The 18,746-nt window shown below is 52.0% G+C and overlaps 1 protein-coding gene across 1 annotated transcript in view; it reads right to left on the bottom strand.

The window, feature by feature from the left end:
* LAMA5 (laminin, alpha 5) overlaps nucleotides 1-18,524 on the bottom strand; it is a 47,382-nt gene extending 28,858 nt beyond the window's left edge. Inside the window, 18 exon segments of the mRNA XM_010085512.1 lie at nucleotides 581-737; nucleotides 938-1,037; nucleotides 1,716-1,821; nucleotides 2,231-2,283; nucleotides 2,738-2,837; nucleotides 3,027-3,079; nucleotides 3,248-3,385; nucleotides 5,489-5,623; nucleotides 6,120-6,254; nucleotides 6,513-6,650; nucleotides 6,988-7,128; nucleotides 8,438-8,500; nucleotides 8,964-9,098; nucleotides 9,837-9,927; nucleotides 10,563-10,681; nucleotides 12,832-12,947; nucleotides 17,857-17,954; nucleotides 18,390-18,524. Of these exon segments, the coding sequence (XP_010083814.1) occupies nucleotides 581-737; nucleotides 938-1,037; nucleotides 1,716-1,821; nucleotides 2,231-2,283; nucleotides 2,738-2,837; nucleotides 3,027-3,079; nucleotides 3,248-3,385; nucleotides 5,489-5,623; nucleotides 6,120-6,254; nucleotides 6,513-6,650; nucleotides 6,988-7,128; nucleotides 8,438-8,500; nucleotides 8,964-9,098; nucleotides 9,837-9,927; nucleotides 10,563-10,681; nucleotides 12,832-12,947; nucleotides 17,857-17,954; nucleotides 18,390-18,524 (2,013 nt within the window).
* Nucleotides 18,525-18,746: the final 222 nt, after the last annotated feature.

The following is an 18,746-nucleotide window of genomic DNA, read 5'->3' on the forward strand; positions in this document are numbered from 1 at the left end:
TGGGGGGGCCATGCAGAAGCATCCACCGAGGAGAAAAAAGGGTCAACAGCCAAAATAGCTCCATTTCTAGGGCTTCAACAACTCCAGGTTAGTGTAAACCACTGTTACAGCAAACCACCTAACAGCAAGAGAAGAGGCAGAATGCTAACAAGAGGTCCAAGCTGAACATGGCAGCTAAGGAGGAGCCTATGTATTTTTGGAAAAGGGAGGGAAGGTTATGCAGAGTTCCAGGAAAGAGCAGAGTCAGATGAAAGAGCCACAAGGAAACCCAAAGACAGTGTTTATAGACATCCCTGTAAGTCATCACCAAGCGACCACCGTTGTCTAACCGGATTAGGATGTCAGGGGACTCCCAATTTAGGATCTTTCCCCTCATCAGTCTATGCTGTCCCCAGCACTACAGGAAATATCTGTGCAAACAGGCTATATATATACACTGTGCTGTTTGTGTCGCCATCGTGTGGCTTTGGGGGTTTGAGAAGCACTCGGGGTGAAAGATGTGTGCCAGAAGCACATCAGTCCTCCCCTGGCCACATCCTCCCCAGGGGGAGCCGGGCTGGGACGGAGACACCAGGCGTACCTGGATGGAGGACATCTGCGCGTATCCTCGCCAGCTGAAGCCCTCGAACTCCAGGGGGTTGTAGCCGAACCGCACAGCTCGCCCGGCCAGCGTGGTGCCTTCCTCCAGCTCGAACTTCAAGTGGTGAAGGTCAGGGAAATAATGGTCCTGCATGGGTCTGGGGAAGAGAGGGAGCACTGTTACCTCCCGGTACTGGAGGAGAGGCAAGAGGACACCTCCGCCAGGCATGCAGCAGATGGGGCAGCAGCCTAGGAGATGAGGTGAGGTCTCCATCCTCGCGGTGGCCCCAAACACCACTCCCGAGGAAGCGGACAGCAAGCGCAGCACCCCAAGGTGCATCTCCCTCTACCAGCTTAGTGGGTGCAGGTGGGCCCGCGTGTGTTCTGCCGACAGCGACAGGCTCCGCTCCGCTCCTCGCAGGATGGCCCCAGCGCCCCGCCGACGTCGCACTGGCAGCCTGCGGGCAGGAAGCGCCTGTTTACATTCCTGCCACACTAACGAGCTCCTGGTCACTAATCAAAAGGCACGCCCCAGTGGATGAGGAGGCTGGGGCCTCTATTTTTACTCCATTGTATCCGTTTTCATATTGGCCCCAGCCCCACTTGGACCGGCTCCTCTTCCACCTCAGCGCTGAGCTATTTCCAGGCGGCTGCCGGCTGCGGGAGGCACGAGGTCTGCAAACCCTCACGGCTGGGCGCCGCAGCCCTGCCGGCGGGAGCAGCCTTGCTCCCTCTTCCCAGCCCTGCCAGGACCGCGTGGGCTGGCGGAGAGTGGCCGGATCTCATCTTTCCCTGCTTCCCATGGGCACGATGGAGAGCAGCCAAGCCCACATGTCCATGCCCACCTGCTCCCAACAGGAAGAAGGGGTAGAGCTGCAAGGATGTGGCCGGTGGTTCAAACACAAGTTTCTGGCACCCAAGTGGGGCACCTTTCCTGGCCTTTCATTCTCCAACCTGATGTACCTGTGCCCAATGGTGGCAAAAGCATGAACTCAGGTCTCCAGATCCACAGCAAGACCCAGCCTCTGCTCTGGGCCACGCTATGATGAAAACCAGTTTGTATGTGCAGAGCCACGTGCTCCACGGTCAGCTCCTCTGGTCCCTCCTTCACCCAACACATCACGCAGGGGGCTCACCTTGGCAGCCAAAGTAATTTGCGTTCTCCCTATTGAAGTAGCCGTCTTTGCACGCTGAGCAGAACTGGCCGCAGATGTTCGGTTTGCAGAAACACTGCCCGTCGCCCTAGCAGAGAAGCAGGCATGGAAGCTCATTCCCTCCCGTTGCTCACCACAGCTAAGTCTAATAACTAAGTTTCTCAGTTATTTGCATCCTAGTCTGAGACACTGGAGAAGCATTTTGAGTTTCATGCTCTACATTGCTTCCTGCGTGTGGGTGGGCCAGATAAGTTAAATTACCCAACAATGCAGACAAACAAAAATCCAGGCATCCCGGGACAGATCCAGAAATATTTAGGTGCCTAATTTATGTCAGGTCTTAAACTTATGTTCTCATGCAAACCCAAACTGTGGTGCAACCTTTGAGAGCTCAGCATCAGGACCAGCCTCTCCAGCAGCTGCTGCGAGGGATGGAGCCGAAATGCTCCCTGAGCTCATGCTCAGAGGTGCCTGGGGGCAGAGAGGAGCAAACCCACCTGCCGGCACTCTGCAATTCCGCTGATGGTGCCCTTGGTGTCACACTTGCAGCCTGGAGAGAGGGAGATGAACAAGAAAACCAGAAGATCAATCAGCCCTTGAGAAGAAGCCTGATGGGGACACCACCCACCGCACCAGAGGACACCAGCTGGGATAAGAGGAGCTGGGAGCTGGTCAAGTACCAGGCAGCGCTGCAGAAGGACTCTCTTTTTATTTTGGACAGTTACTGTTGAGGACACAACTACCAAAGACATTTGCCTTTTCTGCACATTTAGCCATGAAAAATTAAGTGGGAAGAGCAAAAAGCTCCAGAGTCCACCCTTTCCCCTCTCCAAGGTGGGGTTACCCAGAGCACTCCAGCTTTGATGTGTCACTTCAGGGTGAAGAAGGATGGAAGGGCATCGCTTCCATCCAGCAATGATGGTCCTTGCTGGCTTGGGTTTGGCTTTTGCACCGTTACAGCACGGAGGGGACTTTCTGGGGCCATGCAAATGCCATTTCCTTACTTGTGCAGCCGTAGGGGTTCTCTGGAGTCAGGTTCCAGTATAAGGGCTTGCATCTGTCACAAGCTGGGCCTTCGACGTACGCCCGACACGCGCAGGAGCCCTGGGAGAGGGAGGACGAGAGAAGAGCAGTGAGAACCTGCAGCACTGCGGCTGAACGTGGTGTCTGCCACCCTGGCACGCGTGGTGGCTGTTTTCAGGCTGCGCTTAAGGAAGGATGTGGCCCAAAGTGAGAAAAGGGGGATCACACAAAAATGACATGCAGGAGGTGGTGGGTTCATCCGATACTCACCGGGGCCAGTGAGGGATCTGCAGTCACCAGCCCAGCTGGGTTACAGGAGCCCACTAGAAAAGAGAGGCACAAGGAGGGATTTATAGATAGCTCACACCCTGGCTGTCCCTAAAGGGAGTTATTTCTTCCCTTGCAAAGCTGTTGGGGGATGACATGCCCAGCACCGCACCGCTATGTCCCAAGACACCGCGGTCCCCCCATCAGAGAGGGGAAGGGGGTACCTTCGCAGTGTGGAAATCCGTAGGCGCCCAGCACGCAGCTATCGCAGCGCAGTCCCGTCACTTTGGGCCGGCAGGTGCACTGCCCCGTTTCCTGGTCGCAGGTGCTGTGCAGAGAGCCCTCCCGGGAGCACTGGCAAGCTGCAAAAGATGGGAGAGCAACTGCTGGAGCTGCAGGGCACAGCCACTCCTGTGTTCAAGGCTTCCCACCTTTTCTGTCTGCTTGACCTTCACCACCATCAAAGCAGCCAGAAACACGGGTTATAAATAACCTACGCATTCATTCTTTGCTTTTGGTTAAAAACACCCCATCTTTCAAAAAAACCAACAGAAGCTGCAATTTTTATCACACTTATTCACATACATTGTGTGTACTTTGGGAGGGGAGGAGAAGTTCTGGTTAAGAAAAAGGGGAATGTGTGATCTCATCCCCAAAAGGTCAGCAACCAGTGAGAAACCAGACCCTAGAAAAGCCAATTTGCACCCAAACATCCAAGAGCAGCGTTTGGCCATCAGGGTCTGCATTGTGGATGCTGAGCGTGGGCAGCAGGGCAACAACACAGCCACAGTGCTGCTGGCAGAAGGTGAGGGCAGGGCGATAGCTCGGCAGCTTCCTGCATGATCCACCTCCTGCGAACGCACGTAGACATCCTGCTGCCCTATCGCATGAAAGGTCAGCAAGCTGCTGGGGAGCTGCCCATGCCCTCCTTGCCCAGCCAGTGCTCTTCAAATCTCTGCCGAAGGGGACATTTTAGGCTGACACCCCTAGACTGGCTAATAGGAAAACACTTCACCAAATAACAGACCAAAAAAAAAAAAAAATCAGGTTGTCTTCTTTCCTTGCTGTGGCTCCTCTACAGCTCTGCAATCTGGACACTGCTTTATGAGACAAAAAAAAAAAAAAAAAAAGTAACTACTGAAGTCCTGCGAGACCATTTCATCTATGCCTCCAGCCTCTTCAAAGGCATACTGGCGGCATCAGCATTTGCGAGCAGCGCTCTGCCAGCTGGCTGCGGCTCATTTAGTATGGTGCAAGAGGGTGACGATGCTCTTTTGTGGCTTCAGGGAAATTGTATCACAGATTATTTTTTAATGAGCAGTAAATTCCTAAATCCCTGCTGCGAGACATAAGAGTACATCTGGCTTCCAGTCGGGCTGTTGACAGGGAGGGAGATGGGGACGCTCTGCCCAGAGCTGGGGAGGGCTAGTCAGAGTATTTGGGGCCACAGGCACCTGCCACAGGCATTGCTCAGCCCTGGCGCCAGCCGCTCTGCTCCAGGAGCGACGCAGTGCCCAGGGAACTGGACGCAAAGCTCTCACCACGCGAGCAGACACCCTGACTTCTTCCAGTCGGGCTGTTGACAGGGAGGGAGATGGGGACGCTCTGCCCAGAGCTGGGGAGGGCTAGTCAGAGTATTTGGGGCCACAGGCACCTGCCACAGGCATTGCTCAGCCCTGGCGCCAGCCGCTCTGCTCCAGGAGCGACGCAGTGCCCAGGGAACTGGACGCAAAGCTCTCACCACGCGAGCAGACACCCTGACTTTGGGTCTGACGTGAAATCCCAAATCCTGATCCGCACTGTTCACCCTGTTGTACTCCTGCGGGTTTCAGCACACTCATCGTGTGCATTGGCACGAACCAAGGAGGAGTAAGCCCTGAAGACCTGGATGTGCCATGCGACCCACAACTGAGCATCTCACGGCACCAGGGTATAATCTGAACGTGTGGTTTGAGGCTTCGCTGGGAAAATGCTCCCCTGCTCAGAACCCTGCTCTCTCTGGCTGCAGGCACTCGAGCCCGAGCACAGGCAGATGCAGCTCAGCACATGTTTTATGTTCATCTGCACATACTGTTTTTGGAGAGAGCCTGAACCACAGCTGCTCCCCAAGCTGTACTCTGTAGGTCTGTTTCTTAATAGGTGGCTGGATTAGAGGCCATACATCCAGACTGTGTTGTATTTCCAAACTGAGCAGGCAGACCCCAGCTCCTGCTGTTAGCGACAGTGAATGAACTGGGGGAGACAGACCGCACAGCCTTTGCGGAAACATTTCTTTGAGATGTTTACTCTATAGAACATGCCTGTCAGATGAGATAGCCAGGTGACCTGTGCACAGGAAAACTGATTCCAAGCCAACTGTATTCATATACAACCCTTAGAGAGGGATTAAGGAAAGGAAAACCAAACAAAGCCAGTACCAGCAGCTATTCCCTTCCCTCCCCTGAGACCCAACAGTGGTTACTCACGTGTGCAGCTAGGGTACCCGTAGAAGCCCAGGGCACACTGGTTGCAGGTGTGGCCAGCAAAATTCACGTGGCATCGGCACTGGCCAGCTGGGCTGCAGTTGTTGTCCACCGCACCCCGGGAATCGCAGGAGCAAGCTGTAAGAGCAGGACTCTCAATAGTCTGATGAAACGTGTGATCCGCAGCCAACCACTGCTGGCCTGAATTGTCATTTAGCCCCACAGGAATTAGTCATTTCCATCAGAACTAAATTAATTTCTTAATCCCCTGGAGAGACAGGGAATATTTTCAGCTAGAGTCACAGCTATACCAGGAAAATGTCAGTGAGGGTTTTTTTTTTTACAGCCCATTCAATGTTCCTGAGCCGTTCAGTAGGTTAATGTGCTAAAAAGACAAAAAAAGGCACATGCTGAGAAACCAGGTCACAGCAGGGCTGTGATGAGGAAGCGTGACTGATAAAAACCACTTTGTCTTCCAGGGTTTGGCATGATCCATGACCTCCAGAACAAGCCTGCCAAATTCACGGTGCAAACCACACGGGCTTTGACTTTAAGAAACACCGAAGTCTGGCAAAAACAGGCACGTTTTCCAGAAGGTGACGGACCAGCAGGAGCGGAGCGGTAACATCCTTACCGTAGCAGTGGGGGTAGGAGTGGTGCCCAGGGCTGCACTGCTCGCACCGTGGCCCAGCAAACTCAGGTCTGCAGAAACACCTCCCGCCGGAGTCACAGCCTCCCGGCAGCGTCCCGACTGCGCTGCAGCCGCACACTGCAAAGAGAGAAACCATCTGCCCTGTGCTGGGAGCAGGGGGCAAAGCTCGTGGTGATATATTTGATATATTTTTTTTTCTTCTGAGGCTGTTGGATGAGCATTTAGGTGCTGCTCTAAGCCCTCAAGCTGTCGATCTCTGCCCATTGCATATATCCTCCAAAATACCCACAAACCCACTTCCCAGCCCTGCTTCAAAACCCTGCCAGAAGGCTCTGGCTTTGTGCCTGCCCCCCGGCACACGGGACAGATACGCACGCTGGCACAGAGGGTAGTTGAAGTAGCCGGGAGCGCACTGGTTACACAAGTGCCCTTCAAATCCTGTTCGACACAGACACTGCCCCGTCTCGCTGTCACAGGTGCCATCATACTGACCGGGGCCGGAGCACTGGCAGGCTGGAAAGCAAGAACAGCACCAGTAAATAAACAGCTTCATAGTCTCTCCCCTTCCTAGGAAAGGAACCAGAGCGCCCGTTCCTCTGGCATAGAAATGCAGTCGCTGGAGAAACCATGGGGGACACAGCTGAGATCAGGCATGACTAATGACTGGGAGGATGCTGGAAGGTCAGGGCTGGGTGGAAAATACCAGCAAAAGTCATGGGAATTTGTCACTTGAAGTGGGGCCGGAGAATTCCCCCTCCCCAGTGTGGGTGGAGGACAGGGACCGGCATGCTCCTTCCCAGCAGGACGGCGAGCAGGCTGAGCTTGGGGCTGCGAACCCCGAGTTACTCACGCTGGCAGCTGGGTCCGTAGTGGCCTGGGGCGCACTGGTCGCAGTGTGTCCCCTGGAAGTTGGGTTTGCACACGCACATCCCCACCCGAGGGTCTTTGCGACAGGCGTTGCCTTCTGTCCCGCCGGCGTAGCAGTCGCAGTCTGGAGTGGGGACACACAACACACCACACACGGCTGTCAGGACCTCTGCTGCTGGGCAGAGGTCTCGTAAGGACAGGGAAGGAGCTGTCACGACAGGCTACAGCTCAAGAGTTTGCCTGCTAATAACCTTCCTACCAGATGCAAATGTTTGAACCAAACCCTGCTCAGGTGACCAGCTCGTGGGGTCTCAGGGTGGTTGAGAGCCCTCAGCATCACGCAGATGTGGAAGGCGCTGGACGGGCAGCAGGGCAATGCACGGGACAGACAAACACTGCCTGCACAAGCCCAGACAGGGCTCGTTTTGTGCAGCCGTGCAGGAATAACCAGAGCCTTCAGGATGGGGTTTGGGCTTTCTCTCTGGTCACTCCATGCTTAGCTGCATCTGAGACCTTCCTGCTGCCAGGGCTGGCGAGTGCTCGGGGCCAGCAGCGCTGATGTCCTTGGCCAGCCCTACCCTCACCGACAGCAGTGGTGCAGGGCGCTGGGCTGGGAAAGGGAAGGGCAAAAATCATCCAGGAACCAGAGGGAGGGGGAGGTGGGGAAATGGGAAGGGAAGTGAGAAATTCCAGCTCAGGAAAGAAAAACCTGTGTGGAAGATACAGAGAGTTTAAAATATCAGACGGAAGGAAAAGGTTATCTGGAGAGCGAGGGGGAGCATGAGACAGGGAAGGACTCGGTGGGAAAAGAGATGAAAAAAAAAGGGAGGAGATGAACCGAGAAGAGTGAGCCTCAGAGAAGAGGGAGGCAGAGGGGAGCGAGGGGAGCAGGGATGAGGGCACGGGTGAGCTTTCCAAACAACAGAGAAAGTGCCACAGAGCGAGTGGCCACCTGTGCACGCTTCCCAGGCACCCACCGCCGTGCAGAGGAGGCCACTGGCACAGACCCGCTGTGCTGCCCACCCCATGGAAAACACAGGGCATGCAGGCGTAGCAAAAGGACAGGTTTGTATCTAAAGCCAGAGGCCAAGATTTGGGAGAACCCAGCTTGGGTTCCAGCTCAGCCACTGCCCCTCTGCGATCTTGGGGGGTTCTTTAAAAGGAGACTCCGAGACTTAAAGGCATGTACGCACATGGTCTGGACCCCAGAAAAAAAAGCACACAATCACACAGTCACTCTGGGCTAGAGTTCCCCTGTCTATAAAAAGAGGATCATAAAACTTCCTTTCCCCCAGCCCTCAGCTGCCTCCTCTCTCAGAACCACTCTGTGTCAGGGCTGTCCCTGACAACACACGTGCCCAGTAAGCTGGAGACCTGATCTCCAGCAATAACACGGTGACTGCCAAAGCAGCAAGGAAAATTGCACTGCTTACTTATTATCTGTCCTGCGGGGAGCACTTGTTCTCCGGTATCGTTGTGAGCGAAAGCTGGAATGGCTACGCAGAGAAAGAGACATTGCACAGGTCATCACACATGCTCAAAGAAATCCTGTTGGGATATCAACGGGTTGACAGTCCCAAAGCTGAACAGGCTGAATTAAAATGTGGAACACAGAACAAGGTGCAGACATCCCACTAAACAAAGATCCATTACAACTTTTTTTAGCTTCAGCTCTGGAAAGATGTCTTACACAGAAAGTGGGAGATGAGACTCCAGACAAATGGGAAGCTCCTGTTGACTCAAGAGCCAGCCCAGCTTAGCTCTGGTCCAGCTTCCACCAAAGCCAAGCATGGGCTTGTTCCCACCTGCAGAAACTCTTCCTGGGACAGGAGTGCCACGTGGCATGGAGAAAAGGCACCTGGAGAGCAGCCCCAACTGGAGCTGTTGGCCCTTCCTGCACCCGCTGCGTCTGTGGGGTCCCAGACCCGGCCACCCCATGGCCCTGCACCCCCCACTTACGGTAGCAGTGGGGGAAGTTGACGTATCCCTCGGCACAGGCATCACAGTGCTCCCCAGTGTAATTGGGCTTGCAGTAACAGCGGCCGGTGAGGTCCTCGCAGGTGCCATCGGTGAAGTCAGACTCACAGTTACAGCCTGCAGAGAGGGACAAGCCAGCGGCAGTTGTCACTGACTGAGACCCTTGGCCAGCCACAAGCACCACAGAAGCATCACTACAACACACAGCCTCTACAAGAGACCCCACCATCTGCTGTAAATTCTCTCCAAAAACAAAAGTGCAATTTTGCTTCTTCAAAAGGGGTCTGGCTTAGAGGAACTGCTCCCAGTGTGCTTGTCCCACTGCAGGGTCCCAAGCAAAGCAGCACAGCCCCAACTTGCTTCTCCAGGAGACTCTAATTTCCCTGGAGAGGTGGTGGTGGTACACCACCACGAGGATACAGCGCAGAAAGCTGTCACAGCTACCAGAATGAGCTGGGCTCCCCAGCAAGATGGATATAACCCACTGCTGCTTAGAAATTCCTGTCTTAGGGCACAGGGAGAAATGTCTGCAAGTGCCAGCTGAAAGGGCACAGAGATGATAGCTAGGACAGCATGCAACAGCACAGGAAACAACACATTTTTAGCTCATTCCAACCTTGAACATGCCACCACTTCTGATTTCACGGAAGCTGCAGACACACACGCTGTCCTCATGTACAGACGGCTGCATGCACACACACATTCCCATGGGCAATGCCAGCTGCAGCAGGAACTGCCCATAGAGCCACATCTCTTACACTAGAAAAATCACCCAGCCCAACCCTTCAGACCACCTTCCCCAGTGCCATCAAGTCCAAGCGGGCATCTACAGCCTGCAGAGAAAATAATACTCACGATAGCAAATGTATGGAGAGTCGATGGGGTGGTCAGGGGACCGGTAATATCCTGGGATGCACCTCTCGCAGTTAATACCAGTGGTATGATGCTGAAAGACAGTGGGTTAGACAGGCATCAGTTCCTCTGCTCATGGGATTCACGTTCTCCTGCCAGATTTCCTAACAGCTTCAGGGTCCAGAGGGAACAACTCACACAGAAGACCTAAATCAGCTCAAAATTCCACATACACCATGAAGTCACTCCAGCTTCATGCCACTGCATGAATTAACCAGCTCCCAGCCACCTTGGGAGCAGAAGAGCTACTCTTCCACTTTCATTAAGAAGTTCTGGGGCTAAGGAGATGGGCATTTTGTGGTCAGAGCGAGCTCCAGAGAGATGGCAGCACTCAAACACTGCAAACTAGGCAGAGACTTTCCAACATGCTCAGCACCATCCTGTCCCTCCCAATGCACTGCGCCTCAGCAGACTTAACCCTAAAGCATCCGAAAGGTAACGGTACCACCCAGGGGACAGCCAGGAACCCAAGAACTGTTTTCAGTACTGGTGTACACTCCCTCAATCTACGGCAAAGAGACTAAATTTCCAGGGAGAGACTAAATAAAGATAGCAGAGGGTGTGTGATGGGGTTGGCAGAGCTGCCAGCAAGGTTGAACTCCAGGGTGACAGCAGAAATAAACACAAGAATCTGCAACAGCCTTTTACACGGGAGCCCTTCAGGCGTACCTGACAGTCGATGCAAACACCTCCCCCTTCAAACTTGTCTTCGCGAGTTTTGCTGGCTTTGTGGCGATCCACCTCTGGGTCGTAGTAGCAGTCATAGGCATGGCCATTGCAATTGCAAGCTGAAAAAACAAAGAGATGTTAGCCAAGCTGCAAGTCCATGGAAGTCCTTCAGTCACCTGCTGGATCTCAAGATGTGAACTCTTCCTCGTGGGTTTGCCATTGGATGGGTTACAGTTCAATGAAGAAAGATGCTCGAATGCATCTGGGGGATTACATGGTCACCCAAGCTTTCAGAAGTCATCCAGTCCTTCACTAAGGGCAAATCGAGCCTAACAAATCTGGGGGCTTTCTATGCTGGGGTTACAGCATTGGTGGATAAGGGAAGAGCAACTGACATCATCTACCTGGATGCAAAGCATTTGACACTGTCCCGCATGACATCCTCGTCTCTAAATTGGAGAGACACGGATGCGATGGATGGACCGCTTGCTGGATAAGGAACTGGCTGGATGGTCACTCTCAAAGAGTTGTGCTCAAAGGCTTGATGTCCAAGCGGAGACCGGTGACAAGTGGCGTTCCGCAGGGGTTGGTATCGGGACCAGTGTTGTTTTAACAGCTTTGTTGGCAACACGGGCAGTGAGAGTGAGTGCACCCTCAGCAAGTTTGCCGATGACACCGAGCTGTGCAGTGTGGTGGACATGCTGGAGGGAAGGGATGCTATCCAAAGAGACCTTGACAGGTTTGAGAAGTGGGCCCATGCAAACCTCATGAAATTTAACAAGGCCAAGTGCAAGGTCCTGCATGTGGGTCAGGGCAATCCCAAGCACAAATACAGGCTGGGAGGAGAGTGGATTGAGAGCATCCCTGAGGACGAGGACTTGAGGGTGTTAGTTGATGAGGAACTCAACATGACCCAGCAATGTGTGCTTGCAGCCCAGAAAGCCAACCGTATCCTGGGCTGCAACAAAAGAAAGGTGACCAGCAGGTCGAGGGAGGAAATTCTCAGCCTCTACTCTGCTCTTGTGAGACCCAACCTGGAGTACTGTGTCCAGCTATGGAGTCCTCAGCACAGGAAAGACATGGACCTGTTGGAGCAGGTCTAGAGGAGGCCACAAAAATGATCAGAGGGCTGGAGCAGCTCCCATATGAGGACAGGCTGAGAGAGTTGGGGTTGTTCAGCCTGGAGAAGAGAAGGCTCCAGGGAGACCTTCTAGCAGCTTCCAGTACTTAAATGGGGCTACAGGAAGGATGAGGAGGCACTCTTCATCAGGGATTGTAAATAACAGGATGAGGGGTAATGGTTTTAAGGGGAATGAAAGAGGGGAGATTTAGATTAGATATTAGGAAGAATTTTTTTTACTGTGAGGGCGGTGAGACACTGGCCCAGGCTGCCCAGAGAAGCTGTGGATGCCCCATCCCTGGAGGGGTTCAAGGCCAGGCTGGGTGAGGCTTTGGGCCACCTGGGCTGGTGGGAGGTGTCCCTGCCCATGGCAGGGGGTGGCACTGGCCTGCCCATGTCAAGGGGGTTGGAACTGGATGGGCTTTAAGGTCCCTTCCAACCCAAACCATTCTATGGTTCTATGAAGAGCACAGAAGCAGATACTCTCTCACAAAGTCTAGTCTGCAACTAAAAAAACGCAGAAGGCACAAAATCAGACGTAAAATATGTGCAGGCGTGTAGAGATGAGAAAGAGAAATTACCCAACTTTGGGGCCTCAAGTAGTCTGGATCAGAGGGCAAAGTCACACTGTGACAGTGCTCTTTATAAACCCACAGGATTAAAATCCAACTGTCCTTTGCCACCATGCATTTACAGGAGACTGTGTGATGTAGCTATGCTCCATGCTCTGCATTCCCTGTGCAGCATAAATTCCACCGTCGGCATTTACCAAAGGTTTCTCTAGACAAATAAAGATGTCCTGTATGTAAACACATCCAAATGCAATTCATCTTGGAGACAGAATTGAGCAATGAGACTTGCCTGCACAAACCCTTGGACACGGAGGAGGAACTGGAACATAAACAGTATCAAAGTCCCGTACAGACCTAGTGGGCCGCCCTGTGCGAGCCTTGACTGAACACAATTAACCACTGTGCAAACTGTGCTCTCTGCAGGAATCCCCACTTCACCCAGCACCATGCACCATCAACCCAAACATGTCAGTGAACGGCTTCTCTGCACTGCAACGTCCAGGGGCCGGTGAGGCATGGCCAACCTCTGCTTAGCAAAACAGCTGGAAAAGGAAGGAAAAACCCAACTCCAACTTACGCTGGCATTCGTTTGCGCTGTCAGCAGTGGCGGGCTTCCACGGGAACTGGTTGAAGCCAGGGCAGCAGCGATCGCAGGACCCGCCGCAGGTGTTGTGCTGGCAGTCGCACTGCAGCCTGCAAGGGAGAGGAACGAGGTACAGCCAAGCCCGTGGTGACGATGGAGATGCACGGGATGGGGAGGTGACACATAACCCTGCTGTGCATAACTATCACTAGTCTGATATACAAAGGAGTGATATCTGTTAATCCAAATATTCTGGAAAAGAGGCCTCTAAGGCAGTTTTTTTTTTAACTTTTGACTTGCTGATTTTTTTTTTTCTAAGCCAAACACCCAACTTTGCTCTTCCAGTGCCATTCTCACCTTCTCCCCCACCATCACTCCTCTTTTCATCACAAGGAGACAAGGCTTAGAGAAAAATCAGTGTGTGCCAGTGCCTAGCCGGCTCTACAGACAACACAACACGAAATGGTCGGAGGTGGCAGTGGCAGAAACCTGGGCTGAAGTAACTCACTTGAGAGGGAGCTGTGTGCTGCAGGGACACAAAGGTGTCCCCACCACTGTGCAGGGGCAATGTGAAAGGAATAAATGACAGCCCAGAGCCAAAGAGGGATAGGACCACACGGGTCCCATCTGCTCCTCCAGGTATACTTGTGCTTGCAGAGAGGAAGGTCATGAAATTTGAATTAAGTCTTTTAGCAGGTGCTGGCCTCATGCTCCCAGTGAAATGCACCTCCTGCTTTTCCGAGCAGGCACAGGCAGGGCTGTGCTGGGTAAACAGGCGGCTCTGGAGGCGCCAGGCAAGAAATCTCGACAGTCGACCTACGGATCTTGTCCCTGCTCGACCACAACAGTGATTCATTAACATCCGTGACATCATCTCCAAAACTTCCACTTAGCAGAAGGCGATTCCCATCCAACACAAACGCTTTCTGTTGTATTAGACTTATGGATAATACAGCATGTTCCAGCTTTTATCTGTGCAATTACTCATTTCCCCTCAGGGTTGGTCTGCCACTCCCATCTCTCCCTCCTCCAATGCTTTTCCATTCAAAAGCAGTGTTTAAAAATAAATGTAATTTTTTAAAACATTAGAAACAAATGGTGCCATCATTCTGGGTGAAACACAGGAGTGCAGACACACTCTTCCATGGCTGCAGTTGGCTGAGTGTCATGGTCTCCACCTACACAAGATTTTTAAGATGTGGGACCTGTAAGTGTCTGTACAGTCAATAGCTAGAGGCAGCAGCATGGGACAAATGAACTCGTTTTAATGAAAGATGGGATGATCTGAAAGTTCGGGAGAACATGGGCAGGAGGTCTGAGCCCTGCTGATGGTCTTCCCCTTGAAGATGCCATGAGACGCTCGGCCGCAGTTGGCTCTGAGCACTTGTGACGTCCTGTCCCTACCTGCATTCACAGGCTAGGCTGTGGCCAGCTGAGTCCAGGCACAAAACCGAGCCCCTAACAAGTTGGCTGGAGCCTAAGTGGCAGAAAGGAGCCCTGAAACATTCACCAGGAACTTTGTTCTCCCTGTGTTTTGCAGACCCAAGAGGGAGGCACAATGAGAGGCAAACCTTGGCCATGTCTCTGCAATGAAACCACCCGCAGACCTCTCACCTGGCTGACTACCACCCAGCACCTCCAAGGAAACAAAATCGAATGGCTTCTTTCCACGGCAGCAGCTAGAGATCAAGATTAACGTTCATATACATGTGTGGAGAAGATGGTCACTAAGTCAGGGAGCTTCTAACCCTGCTGAGCAGTGTTAATCTCCCTGGCTGGAAGACGTGGCTCCAGCCACACAACCCGTCTCTTTCATGTTTGAGATGTTTGAAAAGCCCTGGTTCAGTTCCCAGAATCCAAAAAGATGGCACTCAATGAGTAAAGATGCAAGTTTCAGATGGAGGAGCAGCTATTTATTTAGTCTCTGCTGTCCAGAGTTTGCAACGACCTCTCAGAGCGCTCATCTATCACGGCAGCTTTACTGCACCTTGTGCCTAGTCCGTGCTGCTAATGAATTATGGACAAACGTGCATAAGCTACAATATTTACATGTCTCATTGATTGAATATATACAAGGAAGAAGAGGGAGCGGCTATGTTCACATAGCACATATTTCCTGGTCATCCTGCCGTAAAAAATAAAACCACAGCCTTCCCACTGGAATTGATGCTCAATAACAGACTATAAACACTTTCCAGCTAGCAGCTGTCAGAGCTGAGAGCAGCACACAAGCTACAGCATCTGGATTTGGCCGGGACATCTGAGAAGCACAATAAAGAAAAACACAGCCCCTTCCTCTAACTGCTTCTGACTGTACTGGGGGAAAAACACCTGCAAAAGGGACTTGCAGATGGCACAAATCTACCAGCATACATGGTGTTTTTCCTTCCAAAATGGGACAGAACAAGCTAGTGTTCAGGATCCAGCTAGTGGGAAAGTGTCCCCAGTCTCCTCCCACAGCTCTGCTTTCTGACCAGCCAGGCTGCTGCTGTCTTTAAATAAAGTCTTGTTGGTTATCTTCAGCATCACGCACAGAGGCAGCAGCTGGACCCTCCAGTTGTCTCCTCTCTTGCTTGTGGTGTCCGTGATGGGTCAGTGAACCCATGGGAACAGTTGCTTTTCTAAGACAGATGCAGAGCACTTGCAGGGTCCTCCTGAGCTTGCACCAACAGCAGCCACATGTTAACACATGAATCATGCCTGGGCTCTCCATTCACAGGTCCTTGCTGGCGCTTATCTCCCTGCTCACAGGGTTTGCCAGGAGAAAGGCTTGTGCCTGATCCTGCCAGTGTTCACCTTTAACCAGGAGAACTTTCCTTCCCTCTGCTGAACTCAGCCCACTGGATCCTGGGGCAAAGAGAGACGGTTGTGAAAAGTGCAAAGGACCCTGGAGGAGGCTGTATGCCCAAGCCCTTGCACACACTCTCACACGGGGACCAGACACGCTGCCAGCTTAACGCAGCTGGATGTGCAGCCTCTGTAACTTGGCACTTCAGAGAAACTTTCCAAAGCTGGATAAACATTATCATTTATGGCCAGGAAGTCAGCTCATGAACATGCTCCATCATGTCCTAAAGTCTTTGCCAAGATTTCTAGCTCACCTCACCTCTATCAAAGTGCTCATCCTGCCTTTCTGGGCAACAGGCACAAAAAACACAGAAGAGAGAAGTTCAAATGAGAAGCAGAGACCTCCCAGACAGGCTGAGACATAACTGGGATTTTTAATAGTGCCGGGCCAATTCACATTCCTTGTCTCTCCGTCTGTTTGCACTTCCTTGCCCTGCTGCTGTCACACATCAGCATCTCAAGAGCAGCACATGTGCAGAGGGACACATCACACCTCCTACTCAGACGGGTCACACAGATTTCTGAAGGAATGATACCCTTCTGACAGCTGGGACCCATGACACCAAGGGACAGCGTGTCCAAGCCCCAGCTGCCTCTGTGATGCCTCTTGTCATGCAGTGTTAGGGCAGGTCCCATCTGCTGGCTGTGCCCCATCAGGCCAGGAGGGGCAGGGTGACCGCTCAGCAGAGCCCGCTCCAGCAGGAAGGCTGGACACAGCTGTGCTGGAGCCTTGGAGAATGGCAGCGTTTCATCGATTGCTCATTTTCTCAGCTGAAAGTGTCGTATTTCTGCTGACTTCTCCGTGCTCCTGGGCTTGCTAACAGGGTACAGCAATGCCATGAGAAGTTCTTCTATTTACCCAGCACCTTCGTCCTGATGTATCCCAACAGGCTTTACAGATGTTAAGTGCTGAATGTACAAAGCACCCAAGTAGGAAATGTTTTCTCCTCCCAGCAAGCACAATCTGCTCTGGGTGAAATGCAACAGCTGCTTGCAAACATGTTCTGCAACATTAGAGCACAGTTTGGGGCCAAGAGCAAAGATGCCAAATGCCTCCAAATGAGAGCAGAGGAGGGGAATTCCAGGGAGGCAGAGACGGTCATCGGCAGAAGTGTCACTGAACAAGGATCCAAACATCTCTCTCCTCCTTCAATTTTCTCTCCCTCCCTTGAGAGTCCCAAGCCATCGATATACCCAAGAAATGTCACGGAGCTTCTATGTGAAAGAACCACTATGTCAAAGAAGCCCTTTTGCCCTGGTACATGGGCGTACTGTGCATCCAGCAACACCAAAGGCAAAAACAAGGTACTGTACATTCAAATATTTATGAACTTTCCTTTGTCAGAGAGTTTGGCACACCAACACAGACTTGCTTACCAATACATCTTTGTTTTAATACTTAGCAGCTTTAGCCTTGGCTGGGACTCACTGGAATTTTATTCTAGATCCAAAAGCTCTACATGATCCTGATGAGAAAGAAATATAAGCTTCCCTCATCCAGCTGAATCTACCCATACTTTTCATAAAGGCAACATGCAGGCTGCAAACAGATGGCTAAGAAGCAACATTTTCATGGTTTGAAGCAGCTCTTCGGCATTTCGAGTTGCCAAGGAAGATGGGAAGAGTCCCATGAGCCAAAATATAACTGCTTTCCATGCCTTATTCTTTTGCAAAGAGTAGCTGTTTAGCTACGTACATAACCAATTTATGGTTCTTATGAGTAGAAATGGGCAACGGAGTCTCTGGTTTCTTGGGAGACCATCTATTTACGAGAGCATTGCCCCAGTTCTTAAGAAGCTACATGGGAAGCAAGAGGCTTCTCTGAACAAGTTCAGAAACCAGCCCTGGGCTTTGACGAGAAACCTCCATGTTCAACAACAGTATCGGCTTTGCACACCCATCCTCCCATTCCGGCACACTGCTCCCATGGCAAATTTGTGGGCAGGGAAACCACACCAGGGAACTGATCTTGATCAAACTAGACTGACAAAATGTTTAATTTTTGCTACTTTGGTTGGACCAGTTTCTGATTTGTTCTGAGGGCAGAGCCACGAACCACAGTGCTGACACAATTACGAGCTCAGGACAGGACACAACTCACACCAATATCTTTCATTCTTAGCACAACAATTGAAACGCTTTTGCACAGAACTGGGACTTTGAAGAAGGTACCTGTAAGGGTCATTAGGGTCTTTGGCATCACAGACGTCTGCATGGCCATGGCAGACACAGCGCCCTCCAATGCTGATATCTTTGATGCTGTAGTAATACTGGAGAGCAGAAGAAAAGTTGGCCATTAATATCTTTACAAATAAGCTACAAAAAAAACTTTATCCAGTAAAATGGGATACTTCCCTTACTGTGTGACAAGCTGGACCTTGAAAGCTGCAGTATTCACCTATGGTAAGACCCCCCACCACTAACAGCTCATTAGCTACAACTCAGGTCTCCCAGCGCAGCCAGAAAGCCACATGTGACACCAAGAGGTGTTTTCCAGTTCCACATTGTTGGTGCTAACCACAGCTCGTCCCAAGCAGGCTCCAGCTCCAGCCATGGCAGGAATAACATCCACTGCAGATGCCTTCAGCTTGGGGAGCACAAGTACAGAAAGAAAAAGTCCTTGGATGTCTTCTCCCCAGTGGTGGCACGCACAGCCCTCAAAACCCCTTCACCTCACTGGCAAGAGGTACCAAGGCCTGCCTTACCCTCCTTGTCACCGTAGGGTCCCTTAGAGCTTTGCCCATCAGATGGCCGAGCAGAGTGTTTGTCTGCAGGAAGCGCAGCCTGATGTTGGTGGCTTTCGTGAAATTCCGCAGGAGAGGAGAGTAGGAGAAGTTCATGGCTCCTGGGCGCCCGTTTACCAGAGACACAACAATCTGTGAACGCAAGGAGGGAAAACAAACCTCTGAGATGGGAGGAAATTAATCCCTCCCTCAGCAGAACCCAATCTTTACCTCCTTTCAACACAACCGAACCAGCTCCTTGCCAGTCTCATTCAACTGAACTGAGCAGTTTAAGTGGCATCCAGAAGTCAAGAGGGAATCAATCAATTAAAGTACCTA

The sequence above is a fragment of the Pterocles gutturalis genome, unplaced genomic scaffold (genome assembly GCF_000699245.1).
Source record: "Pterocles gutturalis isolate BGI_N339 unplaced genomic scaffold, ASM69924v1 scaffold8450, whole genome shotgun sequence".
NCBI classification, from domain to species: domain Eukaryota; kingdom Metazoa; phylum Chordata; class Aves; order Pterocliformes; family Pteroclidae; genus Pterocles; species Pterocles gutturalis.